Source organism: Convolutriloba macropyga, unplaced genomic scaffold (genome assembly GCF_964194025.1).
Source record: "Convolutriloba macropyga unplaced genomic scaffold, txConMacr16.3 SCAFFOLD_1109, whole genome shotgun sequence".
Classification (NCBI taxonomy): domain Eukaryota; kingdom Metazoa; phylum Xenacoelomorpha; order Acoela; family Convolutidae; genus Convolutriloba; species Convolutriloba macropyga.
The window spans coordinates 47,087-64,449 of record NW_027452164.1 but is presented as its reverse complement, the minus strand read 5'-3'; the positions used below and the strand labels follow the sequence as shown (position 1 = coordinate 64,449).

General features: G+C 35.5%; 1 protein-coding gene across 1 annotated transcript in view; it reads left to right on the top strand.

Annotated features, from left to right (window-relative positions):
• Window positions 1-781: 781 nt before the first annotated feature.
• The window catches only part of LOC142357265 (uncharacterized), a gene marked incomplete at both ends in the record, with an annotated part of 59,361 nt that continues 42,779 nt past the window's right edge, over window positions 782-17,363 (top strand). Inside the window, 8 exons of the mRNA XM_075408918.1 lie at window positions 782-880; window positions 1,114-1,215; window positions 1,628-1,729; window positions 2,067-2,165; window positions 2,468-2,607; window positions 7,187-7,323; window positions 9,245-9,369; window positions 10,433-10,561. Coding sequence (XP_075265033.1) covers window positions 782-880; window positions 1,114-1,215; window positions 1,628-1,729; window positions 2,067-2,165; window positions 2,468-2,607; window positions 7,187-7,323; window positions 9,245-9,369; window positions 10,433-10,561 — 933 coding nt within the window. The remainder of the gene's footprint in view (window positions 881-1,113; window positions 1,216-1,627; window positions 1,730-2,066; window positions 2,166-2,467; window positions 2,608-7,186; window positions 7,324-9,244; window positions 9,370-10,432; window positions 10,562-17,363) is intronic.

Sequence of the window (17,363 nt, the reverse complement as noted above, 5' to 3'; positions counted from 1 at the left end):
AGGAGATAACATCTGGGGAATTTTTATATCTATAAATGAATTTCCATTCTTTTTCATGCGATCGGGTATTAGTTTTAATCAGATCTGCCATTTTTTGCGATAATGTGAATATTCTAACTCTATTTTGTTTTGGTCAACTGATAAAACGAGTTTTAGTGTCATATTGTGCAAGTTGATTTATAATTGTTTTATCTCTTTGGGTTAATATTTGGATTACCTTTTTCCAAACCATCAACTTACCCCGTGATCAATTGTCCAGTAATTTTTATAATTTGTCTAATGTCCAAAAAACTTCTTTAAAAAAATTTCAGCCAAATTCTAAACCAAACCGAGAAAAAAATGAAAATGACTAATATTTTTTGATGGTTCATTTCATTTTTCATGAGATTGCGCCAAATTTTTTTCCAAATGCAACCGCAAGCCATTGACATTACATGCAGTCAAAATCATACTCGCAAGAAGAAAGCTAGTGGTCTTCTAAGTTTGCTTTGCAACTTTTTCTTCATGATTAGGTTGTTCTAATTTTGGCTTGAGCGGCCACTGATTGTTTCTTAGTTCCTTTTTGTTTGTTTTTTGACTGACATGTACTCACGCCCTAAAGCCCATGGATATAATGTTTCGTAATTTTATCTTTTAAAATGTTGAAAGTTTTTCTCCGAGACAGTTGCTTTTTTTATCGATTTGGTTTGAACTTCAACTTTGAACTATCTGTACCACCAACCCCACCCCACCCCACACGACCCCAACCCAGTCCTTTATTTAAACCCCATGACTGTTTCAGGACAATGGAGACACTGTTCTTCACTTGGCTTGTCGTAAAAAGGACATCGAGTTAGTCAGACTCTTCTGCGAATACACGAAGAGTGTCGACTTTCAAAACGTAAGCTACATTAAAACCTAACCGGTTTCTAATGGTTTATTTTTTTTATCAATTGACGCACATTTTTAAAATACATGCGCCGATTGCTGGTATCAAAAATGACAAATTGAAGCTGCTGTCTGTGATACACAGGCGCGTATTCCATTTTACATGAAAATTGAAAAAATTATTGACAATTTTTTCTTCAATTCGTTCTCATTATTTCCTGATGGAAAGATAAGGTAAATGTTTAGCACGAGGGTCACGTGCCTCTCCATATATCTGCGTGGGAGGGGGACGAGGTGGCTGTCAAGTACTTCTACATCATGAAGGCGAACCCTAATCTATCCGATAAGGTCAGAAAGTGGAATGTTTTTGTCGCCAAATCCTCGCTAAATCATGCATTTTCAGTCAAATCTCCAACGCTCATCTTAAAGGATGCAAGATCCGGACCTTCAACTTGCAAGATAACCGTCCTGCTTTTAACTGAAGATTGATCTTTCGGATCTATTCTGTTTTGCCCCCCCCCCCCCCCCCCCCCCAATAACGTGCTATATAACAACATACAATTTGTAACTGGGGGCGTAAAAACACTGGGGGGGGGGGGGGGGGGCAGAATAGATCCGATCTTGCAGATAAAATCAAACGTTTTCTCTCGCTTCAATTAAGTGGTACTATTTTGGTATCGTCTAAAAACGGCGAACTATGTCGTTGCATTGACCATTTGGGCAACAAGAGTTAAAATATGGTGGTTTTTTTGTTTCGTAGCTGGACAGGTCTCCTCTTCACATAGCCGCAGAGAGAGGTCACACTACCATTGTCGAGTTACTGGTTGACAAGTTCAAGGCATCCGTAGCCGCCAGAACCAAGGTATTTATAAATACTCAAGTCAACAACAAATTTCAGCGACAGTTTGCTATCATCTCTATAGTGTTGGAGGCTGAATTTGTAAACATGACATCGTTTCTTCACTGGATTTTATTCATCAAAGCATTCTCCTCCACCCCAGCATCTATAAAAAACCTGAACAACGAGCTGAGAAGACGAACTTTTGAAGACCCTAATATCTTATGGAATCTTGTAAGATTAATACTTATCTTTTTTTTTCAAAAAGCCTGCATACTCTGTCATGATAGACATCCGGTATCGATTCGGAGAGGTACTCCGACGTCGATTGTTATTGTTTGTTGTTTGTTTTTGTTTGTAGGATGGCAGTACTCTCATGCACATAGCCTCCCAATGTGGCCACCCTGAGACTGCTCTGATGTTCCTCAAAAAGGGAGTCCCTCTTCACATGCCTAATAAGGTTAGTGAGACATTAATCTCTATCAAACAACGACTTTCTTAAGAAAAAAAAAACGCAAAATATAACTCTCTCAGGTCAATTCTATGATTTCAAAATTGTCGGAAATGTTCACATCTGTCAAAAAGCATCCGGGTTTTCAGAGTTTTTCTAAAAACCAACCAAACACGTCAATTTTTTTCCGGTTAAATTTGTGATTTATTTGATTTTTTGCTACATATGAAGCTATAGATTTGAGTTATTGCTTTTTTCAAACCATAACACACATGTTTATTCAGATTAAACTTGATTGTTCCTTTTTGTAGGCGGGTGCTCTGTGTTTCCACGCTGCAGCCATGCAGGGTCACGTGCAGGTGATAAGGGCTTTAGCCCAGAAGGGGGCAGTGATTGATGCCAGAGACAAAGACAACTACACCTCACTCCATCTGGCTGTCAGATACTGCAGGTACAAAAATATGGATAACCAAATCAAATTTTTAATAAACACTTTGATTAAAAATTCTCAGCTTCTCTTTTTACTTTTTTTCCAGTTTAATCTCTTGTCAAACATCTGTTTTGGAAACCATTAGCCTGTATCGCTAATGTCGTCACTATTTCAATTTAAATCTCCATTTTAAGCGTTGAAAATAAGTGAAATTAACATCAAATAGTATTGATGATACTTTGATAATTTATGCCAAGGATTATCGCGAAATAGTGAAGCTATTTTCCACGTTTTATACGCTTTCAATTAGAAAGAGAAGAACGCAGACAACAAAACTTTGAAGACAGAGCAGAAACTAGCTACACTTGATCAACATTTGGTGTAGCCAATCATAATAATTAGTGGTTTTTCGGGCGAATAATCAAACTTCAATTGAAAACTGAAGACTAAAATCGGATTAAATCAACGACTGAGAACAGCTAATTACCGGATTAAGGAATTAATTATGTTAACCACAGAAAAATTCAACGGTTTTGAAAGTTTTTTACACTGAATGAGCGTCAAAAACACAAATTGTTAGTTTGCAGTTTTTGAGGCAATTCGGCAAACGATAACTTATTACTTCCATTGTGTACGACACTTCACTTGAAACACGATTTGGTTCCCATCAATAGGTAATCAGGTCTGCTTCCTGGTTTACTGATATTTTTTCTGAAACAGATATGGTGACAACTTCAAGTCTGGCAACCAATATTGAAATCAGCCCAAAAAGGAAACAAAACTGTAATTTGCATTTCTCATTCCACATCTAACACTATATTTTTTAAATTTGCATCATTCAATAAACTTTCAAAAAATAGCTTGAAAGAATTTTAACAACATTTGAATTCTTTTCTCCAAAACATTTCAAATAGAACTGGAAAACAGACAGTCGTTAAGCCAGATAACCGGATGGTATTTTTGTGAACACAAGGCATGTTTCAAATTAATATTGAGTTCTGGTAATGAATTTTACTATCACGAGCTCAAAATTTCACAATTGGGCAAAAATTAAAGTGGTGAATTCCTCGTTTTCATACTATTTGTTTCACTCTCAGTGGCTTTTTTGTTGTAATTTCAGCTTAGTTTCTTTGATAACTACAAATCAAACCTATTATCCGAGAACTCAGAAACTGATTAAAGTATATTGTCAATAAATTAAAACCGTTTAAATATTATAGGCAAGGTTTTTCACCTGTCACCGAATTCACTGAAAAAGCATATCTTGGATCAGTACTGTAACAGAGCTCTGATCATAACACCTGTTAGAGTTTGCACGCCTTGAATCAAGTCTTAAGTCTCAGAAAGTCTTGAGCCAAGTCTTGGTCAAGTTTTGACAACTCTTGTGTCAAATCTTGAGCACACTTGTTGCTGTTTTTTTCGTTCGTTTTGGAACAAAAGAAAAGCCCCGCGATGTAAAATGGCTTGCATTCAAAACCCGCCAAAGTCAATCAAAGAAGCACAAGAAAATGTGGGCACTTCCACAATGTTCACGTGATAGAATACTTTGTGATAAAAACTTTGGTTCCAAGTCTTGATCAAGTTCTCCCCACCCCAGTGTTTTTTATGACCCCCCAGTTACAAATTATATATTCTTATATAGCACGTTACTATGTTAGAAATTAGCACGTGCGCCTGGGCATCATAAAAATTTATGCTCACTAAGCTGGGGGGGGGGGGGCAAATTCTGTTTCGCAAATTCTGGGGGCTCACAGCCAAATTCTGTTTCGCCCCCCCCCCAACAATTGAAAACTGAAGACTAAAATCGGATTAAATCAACGACTGAGAACAGCTAATTATCGGATTAAGGAATTAATTATGTTAACCACAGAAAAATTCAACGGTTTTGAAAGTTTTTTACACTGAATGAGCGTCAAAAACACAAATTGTTCGTTTGCAGTTTTTGAGGCAATTCGGCAAACGATAACTTATTACTTCCATTGTGTACGACACTTCACTTGAAACACGATTTGGTTCCCATCAATAGGTAATCAGGTCTGCTTCCTGGTTTACTGATATTTTTTCTGAAACAGATATGGTGACAACTTCAAGTCTGGCAACCAATATTGAAATCAGCCGAAAAAGGAAACAAAACTGTAATTTGCATTTCTCATTCCACATCTAACACTATATTTTTTAAATTTGCATCATTCAATAAACTTTCAAAAAATAGCTTGAAAGAATTTAACAACATTTGAATTCTTTTCTCCAAAACATTTCAAATAGAACTGGAAAACAGACAGTCGTTAAGCCAGATAACCGGATGGTATTTTTGTGAACACAAGGCATGTTTCAAATTAATATTGAGTTCTGGTAATGAATTTTACTATCACGAGCTCAAAATTTCACAATTGGGCAAAAATTAAAGTGGTGAATTCCTCGTTTTCATACTATTTGTTTCACTCTCAGTGGCTTTTTTGTTGTAATTTCAGCTTAGTTTCTTTGATAACTACAAATCAAACCTATTATCCGAGAACTAAGAAACTGATTAAAGTATATTGTCAATAAATTAAAACCGTTTAAATATTATAGGCAAGGTTTTTCACCTGTCACCGAATTCACTGAAAAAGCATATCTTGGATCAGTACTGTAACAGAGCTCTGATCATAACACTTGTTAGAGTTTGCACGCCTTGAATCAAGTCTTAAGTCTCAGAAAGTCTTGAGCCAAGTCTTGGTCAAGTTTTGACAACTCTTGTGTCAAATCTTGAGCACACTTGTTGCTGTTTTTTTCGTTCGTTTTTGAACTAAAGGAAAGCCCCGCGATGTAAAATGGCTTGCATTCAAAACCCGCCAAAGTCAATCAAAGAAGCACAAGAAAATGTGGGCACTTCCACAATGTTCACGTGATAGAATACTTTGTGATAAAAACTTTGGTTCCAAGTCTTGATCAAGTTCTCCCCACCCCAGTGTTTTTTATGACCCCCCAGTTACAAATTATATATTCTTATATAGCACGTTACTATGTTAGAAATTAGCACGTGCGCCTGGGCATCATAAAAATTTATGCTCACTAAGCTGGGGGGGCAAATTCTGTTTCGCAAATTCTGGGGGCTCACAGCCAAATTCTGTTTCGCCCCCCCCAACAATTGAAAACTGAAGACTAAAATCGGATTAAATCAACGACTGAGAACAGCTAATTATCGGATTAAGGAATTAATTATGTTAACCACAGAAAAATTCAACGGTTTTGAAAGTTTTTTACACTGAATGAGCGTCAAAAACACAAATTGTTCGTTTGCAGTTTTTGAGGCAATTCGGCAAACGATAACTTATTACTTCCATTGTGTACGACACTTCACTTGAAACACGATTTGGTTCCCATCAATAGGTAATCAGGTCTGCTTCCTGGTTTACTGATATTTTTTCTGAAACAGATATGGTGACAACTTCAAGTCTGGCAACCAATATTGAAATCAGCCGAAAAAGGAAACAAAACTGTAATTTGCATTTCTCATTCCACATCTAACACTATATTTTTTAAATTTGCATCATTCAATAAACTTTCAAAAAATAGCTTGAAAGAATTTTAACAACATTTGAATTCTTTTCTCCAAAACATTTCAAATAGAACTGGAAAACAGACAGTCGTTAAGCCAGATAACCGGATGGTATTTTTGTGAACACAAGGCATGTTTCAAATTAATATTGAGTTCTGGTAATGAATTTTACTATCTGTTTCGCCCCCCCCCCCGAACTTAGTGAGCATAAATTTTTATGATGCCCAGGCGCATGTGCTATTTTCTTACATAGTAACTTGCTATATAACAACATATAATTTGTAACTGGGGGTCATAAAAAACACTGGGGTGGGGGGGGGGGGGGCGAAACAGAATAGATACAAAACTTTTTTCATCGCATAAGCATACCAGTCATGACTACTCCTTTGAGACCATTGAAAAAAAGTGGTTTCTGAGTGAATATTTGGGACATTTCAAGTTGAAAGGTGCTCAACTAAAAAATAACTCAGTGAGATTAGCAAATTTATTGTGACAGATCTGAAGATTTAGCTAATTTTGAATTTTAATAAAGTGTCTTCTCAAAACTCTTTGTAGGACTTGGCAGGTCTTCATAATTCTTATGACCTGAAAGAAGACGTGATAATTGCTGATTTGTCAATCCAAGATGTGCATTTAACTGTTGAAGTACTGATCAAGACTTGGAACTTGATTCGGGGGTTTAAGATGTAATGTTCCCTTTTTAACCATATAGCTTGAGCTATTAATTTTTGTGATGAGTTTCTTTTGAAATGTGCCAAAAATCACCTTGCCAGATTGATGAACTTCTAAAAAACCTGTGATGACGATAAAATAGGACAATTTGGTGCATCTTCAAAGCCCTTAGCAAGTGATACAGAACTCAAATACAAAAAATCTAGAGTAAGTAGATCATGGCCCGAAAAGTGTGAAAACTTTCAAGCGCTTAAGAAAGATTTTTAAAATTAATCACAAAGCAGACTAGTAACACAGTATAATTTTATCTCGACCTCTGAGTTTGAACGAGCAAATTCAGATTTTTTGTAATTCTAACGTTTTTTTCACAGCTTTTATTAACTTTTTCAGACCTGGAGTAGTTCAGGCTCTCCTGGGCTATGGAGCAGACACTAAGCTGAAGGGAGGCAAGGCGGGAGAGACACCTTTGCATATTGCGGCCAGAATCAAAAATGGAGATGCTGTCTCGGAGATGCTTCTCAAATCAGGTCAGTGAGTAATAAGTTGAAGCATCAAAAAATTTTATGTTTATAAATGAATCAGAAAATGATTTAAAGATTTAATAACAGGAAAAACGCTTAATGTATGAGTTGAGTCTCTACGGGATTCAATAATTGTCCATTTTTTCATAAAAATGTATCAAATTTGATTTTCGTCACTTATTGAGGTAAAATGGGGCGACTTTTGATTATTTTTACGTTTATAGATTTGAAAAAAATTAGCTGCTATACCGGTACCTGACATTCAGAGTAAATCAGTGTGAAATCAAAATGTTTCCGAAAAATTATCATTACTGATTCAGAGTCTGATCATGTCACATTTGTCTCTGATAACCTCTGATTTAGACTCTGGTTCAGACTCCAATATAATCCAGCTCAGGCTCTGTTATATTCTGATTGAGACTGATCCAGATCGGCTTCAATGCTTCGTATTTACCTAAGCCAATATTAGCCCATGAATTAACTTATGGACAATAACACAGGTTGTGTTTTAAACACATCTGTAGCGCTATTCTTATCAAATGACATAGAGGCGTTCTAAACAATTCGATTATTAATTGCTCTCAAACGAAGTTTGTAGCAATTATTAATTGCTCTCAAACGAAGTTTGTAGCAATTATTAATTGCTCTCAAACGAAGTTTGTAGCAATTATGTTAGTCCTGTCGGTCTTTTTTTTAATGCGATTTTTCCCTTGACCGATTTTTCGTCTGACGCTTTTGACTTTTCGTCCTCAAAAACGGGATAAACAGGTAGGGCCCAGCGGGCATTAAATGCTCTTAGAGCCTTTCAGGTCACTAGTCCTCAAGTATGCGATTTGAAATTGTTTTTGAGACTTATACTTATGGTGCGAAGGGCGGTTCTTAGCGATTGATACCACCCCCCCCCCCCCACATTTGGGCAAAAATTAAAGTGGCGAATTCCTCGTTTTCATACTATTTGTTTCACTCTCAGTGGCTTTTTGTTGTAATTTCAGCTTAGTTTCTTTGGTAACTACGAATAAAACCTATTATCCGTGAACTCAGAAACTGATTAAAATATATTGTCAATAAATTACAACCGTTTAAATATTATAGGCAAGGTTTTTCACATGTCACCGAATTCACTGAAAATGCATATCTTGGATCAGTACTGTATCAGAGCTCTGATCATGTCACTTGTTAGAGTTTGCACGTCTTGAATCAAGTCTTGAGTCTAAGAAAGTCTTGAGCCAAGTCTTGGTCAAGTTTTGACAACTCTTTTGTCAAATCTTGAGCACAATTGTTGTTTTCTTTTTTTCGTTCGTTTTGATGTTAGTCCTGTCGGTCTTTTTTAATGCGATTTTTCCCTTGACCGATTTTTCGTCTGACGCTTTTGACTTTTCGTCCTCAAAAACGGGATAAACAGGTAGGGCCCAGCGGGCATTAAATGCTCTTAGAGCCTTTCAGATCACTAGTCTTCAAGTATGCGATTTGAAATTGTTTTTGAGACTTATACTTATGGTGCGAAGGGCGGTTCTTAGCGATTGATACCACCCCCCCCCCCCCCTGTTGCCACCCCATCAGCCCCCGGTGCACCCCTCCCCGCTGCGCTGGCTTACGCCACTTCAATTAAGCTAAAGCTAGCCTCACTAAACCGTGCCTAGCTACTGACAAAGCCAACCGCTCACCCGTCGTTTGAGAGCAATTGTCCCGACGTTAGTCGGTAATGTTCATACATTTTGGATTGGGTTTAATTTTGAGATCAGTCCCCCCACCCCCACATCTTTGTTAGCATATAACTTCTACGCCCTTTAAGCGCACGTGCTATATTTTACACAGTAACGGGCTAAATAACCACAACTGTTTTTGGGGTAAAAGAACACGGGGAAGGAGGGGGTTGAATAGATCCAAATTTTGTACGTTTTTGAAATGTCTGTCTGATCGTTTGCAGGTGCGAATGTGAATGCGACACAAGAGAATGGAGAAACAGCTTTGCATATTGCAGCTAGACATGGTCATTTCAAAATTGTATCTTTCCTACTACAAGATGGCGCAGATCCAACGTATCTGTCAAAGGTAAATATAACATGGGTAACACCACCCAGGGTGAAGTCTTCGACCGAAGACAGATACGGACTTGAGTAGCGGACACGTGGTCGTGCTGCTTCGTCTGGGCAATTTGGACCTGAATTGGCTCTGTTCTGTCTGGCTCGTGTCTTTTTTCGGTCTGTTTTGGACTGACCCATAACTATTTTTGATATGGATAGTAAAAAGTTTCAGTTTTTAAACTTTTGAAGTGTTTGCTGTTATCGGCGTCCAAACAAATGATGCGGACTGATCAAAGCCCAGACCGTTTTTGTAAGCTCCTGCGGATCTTTAGCAACTAGCCACATAAGGTTAGAGTGCCCAAAAATTGAAATACATAATTTATAGCCGTTTTATTGTAATTCTACAAATTTATGTCGGCCTAATCCAGTGTCAACTTCGAGTCTGTTTTCTCTGACCCAGGGTTTCCAAAGTCTTTTTGGTATTAGCCAGGGTATAACCAAAATCTGCTCAGTCTGGTTCAGTGTAACCAGAGTCTGTTCAGTCTGGCCCAGGACAACCAAAGTCTGCTCAGTGTGGCCCGGTAACCAAAGTCTTTTCAGTTGCCAAAGTCTATTCAGTCTGGCCCATGGTTTCTAAAGTATGTTTGGTCTGGCCCAGGGTAACAGAAGTCTGTTCAATCTGGTCTAAATCTGAGTTTGTTTGGTCTGGACCAGGGTCAGGGTATGTTTGGTACGGCCCAGGGTTTGACTTGGGCCTGTTCGGTCTGGCACAGTGTTGTCAACGTCTGTTCGGTCGGGCTCATACCAAACCTTAAGTCTCTTCGATCGGAGCCCCAATTCCTGGACCACACCAGTCTGGCTCATACCTGTTTCTGGCTGAGGACCTCATCCGAGGAATTTATATAAAATTAAAATAATGACAGAAGAACGAGTGAACGACCCTGATTGCCGAAATATACATAAACCTATTGTTTCTGTAGAAAGTTTTCTGAAAACGAGAATTTGTTGACTAAATTACGTTTTGGGTAATCGCATTATCCCTTCAGAATTCATTTAGCTATCCAAGTTTCTTCTGTTACGTGGGTGTTTAGAATGGCGAAAATGCACTGCATATAGCAATACGATACTGCCGATTGGCGATAGTGGACGAACTTTTGAGTTTCCTCGTCAAAGACAGAACCAGAAACGAAGCTGTGTCAATGCTCAACTCACAGAACCTGGTAAGTTCGTTTTGTGGTTGGATAATTATCTTCAAATAAAGGAAACTGAAGACCATACAATGTGAGGCAGCTGCCCGAGAAAAAGTAGTAATCATTTTAAACTTTTTTCTAATGTTTATCGGTCGCCCGGGTTGCTCATCATTCGAAAAAATCCCGGTAATCATACAGGGTCACATATTATCCCCGGTAATCATAGAAGGTCATATACGATTTGTATGATATCCTGGTAATCAAACAAGGGTCATACAACTTTTTAAAAGATGCTTAATCAGACACAATTGTCACCCCCATTTCGCATTAAATAAGTTGAATTATGATATCAGTTCAAATTATCCCGAACATGGTAATGAATTTTCCTGGTTATCGTACAAGGTCATTAATGATATTATTATTTCTTTGTAGCCATACAAGGATCACAAATAAAAGTTGATTTTTTTTCAAGAAATGTAAACAAAAAAAACCGTAACGCTCCGACACTTTTGTGTCGCTTCACTCTGTAATTGAAAAGAATTCACTTTTTCCCGCTAATCATACAAGCTCATATGTGATGGTGTGATTACCCTATAATCATGCAATTTTCACCACAAGATTATCCTGACCCTATTGTCAAAATATCACAAGAGTAGACGACTAATCCAACTGAAAGACCTGGTTTAATCAAAATTATTATGTGGACAAGGGATTGTAGCTCGAACGGACCGCAGGCAATTTCAGCAGATAATTGCACTGAATGACCAATTTTTTTCTTTTAAAAGAAAAATATTTGTGAAATTCCGGTTTGCAGAAACACGTATGGCATTGAAGAGCCATAAATAATACCCTTATAAACTGACAACAGCAGCTGTATGTCAAGGCCAGGGTTCCTTTAAAAATTAAAATGAGATATACAATTTCTTTCCATTTATCTGATGATAGGAATCTTTTACTAAATCAAACGGAGTTTAAATTTTTAAAAAAGTAGGGTTTATCTTGCAATCCTATCCGTTATTCTGTTAAGTCTCAGGATATGAATTTATAAATGATATATAGAACTTAAATCATGCTCCAAAATTTCTTCTCGAAACATTGCGATAGATCAGGAAAACTTCTAGATGTAAAAAGTAAACCCATTGCTTTCCAAACACTAAGAAAAACACAAATTTATCTCCGCAGTATTCTGGCTCCAACATTACGTTGAAAAGTAGAAAAAAACTTTTGTTATGCATAAAGCACTGGTTTTTATGTGAGCAACCTAACATCTCTTGTTTCATGCATAGGTCCGATATAAAGCTCAGCCTAGGCAATCGTAGAGTTTATTTGTTAGAAAAGAACAACAGCACGCTTTACCACACCTAATTATCAATACTATATAGTGTCAAAAATCAAAATGTATTGGCTTGCACAGTTTTTCTTGGACCAAAACTTATTTTTTCATGAAAATATCTTAAGCTAAAATAAATATTGGGTAAAGTCGGTCAACATGTTGCGGCTTGACAATTTTCTATTCAATGCTTTTCTTGAGCTCTACAATATAAATTGCATACTTTTTTTAACATATGGTTGAATGAAATTTATAATAAAACAATAGATTGTTGCGAGATGGGACTTCAAACAAGTTCTGCAGATAATTGCACCTAATGACCACTTTTTCAATTTAAAAGAGAATTATATGTGAAATTGTGGTTTGCAGATATACGTACACCAATGAGGAGCCGACACTAACTTTATTAAAAACTGACGAAATAGATTTTATTTTTCGGTTTTACCAACTGTACCAATTGAAAAATATAAAAATTTCGTCGCAAAGCGAATATTGCAGAAATTTGCAGAAAGTTTTTTTTTGAAAAAATTGGTCTTGAGCAAAATTTTGACATCATTTTTACTTTTATACAACCACCTGGAGAAAAGTATGTTGATTTTTGATTACCTATCGATTTGTTTTACGTTTAAAATGTATGTAGAAACGGCCGTTAGGGATCTAAAATGGTTTGGATGGTTTTTTTCTTTGTTCCCTTCTCAGAAGAATTAGGTCTACGTTTTCTTCAAAAATATAGCTTCTTTTTTGTAAATTTCCATCTAAATTGATTTTTTTCAGGCTTTTGGCAGTCGGGACCAGTTCATTAGCAACAGTAGACGTCTTTTTTTGCAAAAAGAACGGTAGATTTGGAATTGTTGGGTACAGTAAGAGACAAATTTCTTTTTCGTCTAAAAAAAATCCTCGAAAAACATTTATATTTTCCGAAATACATTAAAAGTCAGATATTTTTGTGTTGTTTCTGTTATTTTTATATTTTGCGAGACTGTACTAACTGTAGCAGTTGAAAATTATTTAAATATTCCGTCCGGATGTGAAAATTTCAAAAAATGTGAGTTTTTTTTAAAAAACCGGTCTTTAGTGAAATTTCGTCCTTGAAAATGCAAAATTGTCCTTGAGCGGAAATGCGTGTGTTATTATGTTTATTACTATTGGTTTGAGTAAATATTGCTTTCAGCAGAACTTAGTCATAATATCTTTAGGTTTGTATGCATTTGTTTTTTGAAGGACTCTTTTGAGTGAAGCAAAAATGGCTCTACTCACGAGCTCAGCTCACGGAGCTTGTCGTTTAATTGGTGCGTTTTCCTGAATGACGTCCCAGATATCGTATAAAGATCATATATCATTATCGTTTTCTTTGTAATCATACATTTATCATAAATGGTTCCCCTCAAATCATACATCGGTCATAAAAGGTTTCCTCACTATTAATAAAAGTGCCATAATTGTCCTAACTTTTTTCGATATCTTGGTTGTCGTACAAGGATCATATATGATGTCCCACTAACCACACAGAATCATTGATGATTTCCTGACAATCAATCATACAAAGATTGTACTAAAAAAAAAGAGTTTGATTTGTTTGACATCTTATATGATCCTTGTATGACTACTAGGAAGTAGTAACCCGGGCGTCATTAGGTTAGGTGGGAGGAGGGCTAGGTTATGTGGAGGTGGGGGGAGTTTGAATAGTTACCATGATATTAAAAATTAAATGTCAACCATGGTTTGACTTAATTTCAGAAAATTTGCTTCCTGTCTCAAAAGCTTGGCTTCTTACTTCTTGAGATGTATAAAAAATCGACGGAGTTGTTTTTATATTGCAACTAATGTTTCCACAATTAAAACAAAATCTTGTTTCTTGCTCAAAAATTTGTTCTCATTGAAGCTTGATTAATTTTTGCGACAATACATATCTTCAAACATATTGTTTTCTCTCCAAAATTTTGAGCGGCTCTGTGTACATTAGAATGGGCAAACAATTTTAAATACAAAAGTTTTTCGCTAGAAAAACATGATAGGTTAAGCTTATTTTTCATTGGACTATCTCAAATTCCATCTAAAATACACAAAAAGTGGTAATTTACCGAAAAATTCAAACAAAACTCATCAGAAATTTAATTTACACAATTCGAATTCAAATACAATTTTAAGTAATAAAATAATAATAAATTGTTCATTTTCTGTTATCGAGCAACACAAAAGAAGTTTATTTTACTGTGCACAAAATATATGTACAATGAAGTTCAACAGAAAAAAAGCACACCATTAGATCATCAGTTGATCCGTTTTCAGGTGCCTCACAATATAGGAATATCAAAGAACTGTTGATTAAGAACCGAAAGAAAATTACTATAGTAATTGAACTAAATCATGGTTGGTTAAAACAAAAAAAAATTTAAAAAAAATATAAATAAACCGATAATTGAATGCAGGGGGCTACAATTAGACGTACTCAAAAAAATAACTTGAGAAGTCTTGGTTGTCAATTATGTAATTTCTTAAAAACATATGGCAAAAATGTTTTATTTTTTGATTTCTCATTTTTAAAACCGTATTTACAAAGTAAGGTTCCAGAAAAACCAACAAATTCAACATTTTTCAGACCTTAAACCTCAGTCGGTTTGTCACATTTTTTCGATCACCGCAATCAAGACACATTGTTGTTTTTCTTCTTTTTTTTTACTCTGTTTAATTCGTTATCATTCAAGTAAGATTTGACGTGACTAACAACACATTCGTCTCTTAGCATTTTTATTAACAGTTTAAGTACTTCGTACAAGTGTAGTTCTTTTGCTAAAAACAGGTTAAATTTTCTCCTTAGATCACTCACTGAGTTGAACTTTCTTTTATTGCAAATTATCCTTATGAGTTTTTTTAATTTTGAGTCTATCAATGAAATATCTGACAAAACAGAATTTCCATAAATCAGTATACAATATTGCACTACCGGCTGAACATAACTTTTAAAAACCTGAATCATTTGACTTTTACTAAGAAATTTTCTCAGTCTATAGAACAGTCCAATGAACTTTATTAATTTTTGGTTAACCACATCAATATGATTTTTGAAAGACAATTTATTATCTATTGTTATTCCAAGATAACGTATTGAGTCAACGTTTTCAATTCTCTCTTTATCGATGTTAATCTGTTCTTTTTTGGAGTAAGTTTTAAATTTCCCAAAAAACATTGATTTTGTTTTTTCAGTATTGATTGTCCATTTATTATTAGTTAACCACTGATTACATTTTTGTAATTGAGTTTTGTGTTTCATCACAACCTCTTCGGCGGTGGCTGAAGTTTCAGTAACTGTGTCATCTGCAAAAAGTATGATATTAGATTCAAGATTAGTTAAATGGTCAACATCTTGCGTATTGCTCAAATCATTCACGTATATTATGAAAAGCAGAGGACCGAGAACCGATCACTGGGGAACTCCAATATCAACAAAAGCAGTACTTGAAACAACTTCTGCAATTTGAACAAACTGAGAGCGGTTAGTTAGGTATGATTTAAGTATATTGAAAACATGACCTCTCAAACCAATATTACAACATTTGTCTAATAGTATTGTATGGTCTACCGTATCAAAAGCTTTTTTGAGATCCAGGAATGTGCAAACAGACATAACGGATTTCTCAGATAATTTTTGTTGCAAGAGTTCAATCAGAAACAAAACAGCGTCAACTGTACTTCTTTTGGCCCTGAAACCAAACTGGGAGCTTGAGAGCAGATTAAATTTCACTAAAAAAGAGATAATTCTTCCCTGAAGCAATTTCTCGAAGATCTTTGCTATCGTTGGTAATAAGGAAATAGGCCTAAAATTTGATGGTATACTCTTCTCTCGAGATTTGTGAAGTGGGAAAACTTTTGCAATTTTAAGACAATCAGGGAACACGCCAAGATTGAAACATTCATTGAACCATTTTGAGAGAAAAGGACTCAGGACATTAGAAAATTGCTTGATGCAGTAGTAATTGAGGTCATAACAGTCCTCACTGTACTTATTCGGAGCATTATTAATGATATCAAAAACTTCCTTGTCTGTAATATCGGCAAGAAACATAGATTGTTCTGCTTTATCGGTTGTTTTTAGAAACAATTTCGTTGGTAAATGTGCGTTCAATTTCCTTCCGATTGATGTAAAAAAATCATTTAAATGGTTGACTTCATCTTGAGATGGTATTTTTCCACGATTTTCAATTTTTTGCCTGTTATGTCACCATAAACTTTAAAAAAGTTTCGGTTTGTGTTTGCTGCACCTTTTTCAATTTGATTTTGATAAAAAGTCTTCATTTTGTTTTTTATAAAAGTTTTTACCTTCCTGCACTGTTGTTTGTATTCGTTATTGGCCGATATTGATTGAGCTTTGAGTGCATTCTTCCACAACCTTTTTTTCTTTGCGGCAGCGTTTTTGACTTCGTTGTCAATCCAGGTCTTTTGCACATGTTTTCTTGTTGTCTTAGGTAAATACTGATCTAATGCTTCTTGCACAGTTCTTTGTGAACATTTGAATTTATCATTAACTTCTTTTTCGGTAGAATCAATTTTTTTTGAATCGCTGCCACAGAACGAAACTAATTTTTTCCTGAAGAAGAGGATTTTCAAGTTTTGCCCAATTTCTCGATTGAAAAAAATTATTTTCTGTTTCTAAGTTGGTTTTATTCTTCAATTTAAGTAAAATTTAATACTGATCAGTTATTTTTGTTCTTTGGCTGGTAACCTCTGATTCAAAATTTGTAAAGAACAGGTCAATATAAGAACTTGAATTTTTTGTTTCCCGTGTAATGAGGTTCTCACTTACCAATTTTAGGTCAAATGTTTGGGTCAATTCCCTTAAATATGATTGTTTGTTCCCTTAGATAGAAAATTTATATTAAAGTCACCGCACAGCACATGCAGGCTTTGCGGATCGCTAATATGTTGTTCCAAGTAGGTACTAAGAACGTCAAAAGTAGCAATCGTGGTGGCATTAGGTGGTATCAAAACACAAGTCATTGATAACTTTTTTGTTCCAATACTGAAGTAAACACTAACCGCTTGTATATTATTCAGGTTTAGAGACCCGCGTATTTTAACATTAAATTTATTTTGTACAAAAATTGCAACACCTCCACCTCTTTTTTCCCTATTGCTTGTAACCAGTTCATCATAACCATCTATGTGAAAAATATTTCATGAGAACTTATCTTTAAGCCATGTCTCTGTTAGGCAGATTGCTATAGGTTTTTCTTTCAGAGACGCAATTTCCAAAGTGAGTTCATCAAAGTTTTTTGTTAGTGAACGTATGTTCTGTAGCATGATAACCTGCTTGGTTTCGCCCAGTAACGTTTTGTCTATGACGACCATGAGAGAATAGTTCAACTACACAATCTGAGCAATCAACTTTGACTAATGAAATCATTAGCGATTTGAGATTTAAAAAAACAAAAAAAATAAAAAAAATGTATTTGAAAAAAAAATATAAAAAAATAAATATAAAAAAAGAAAAAAAAACAAAAAAAA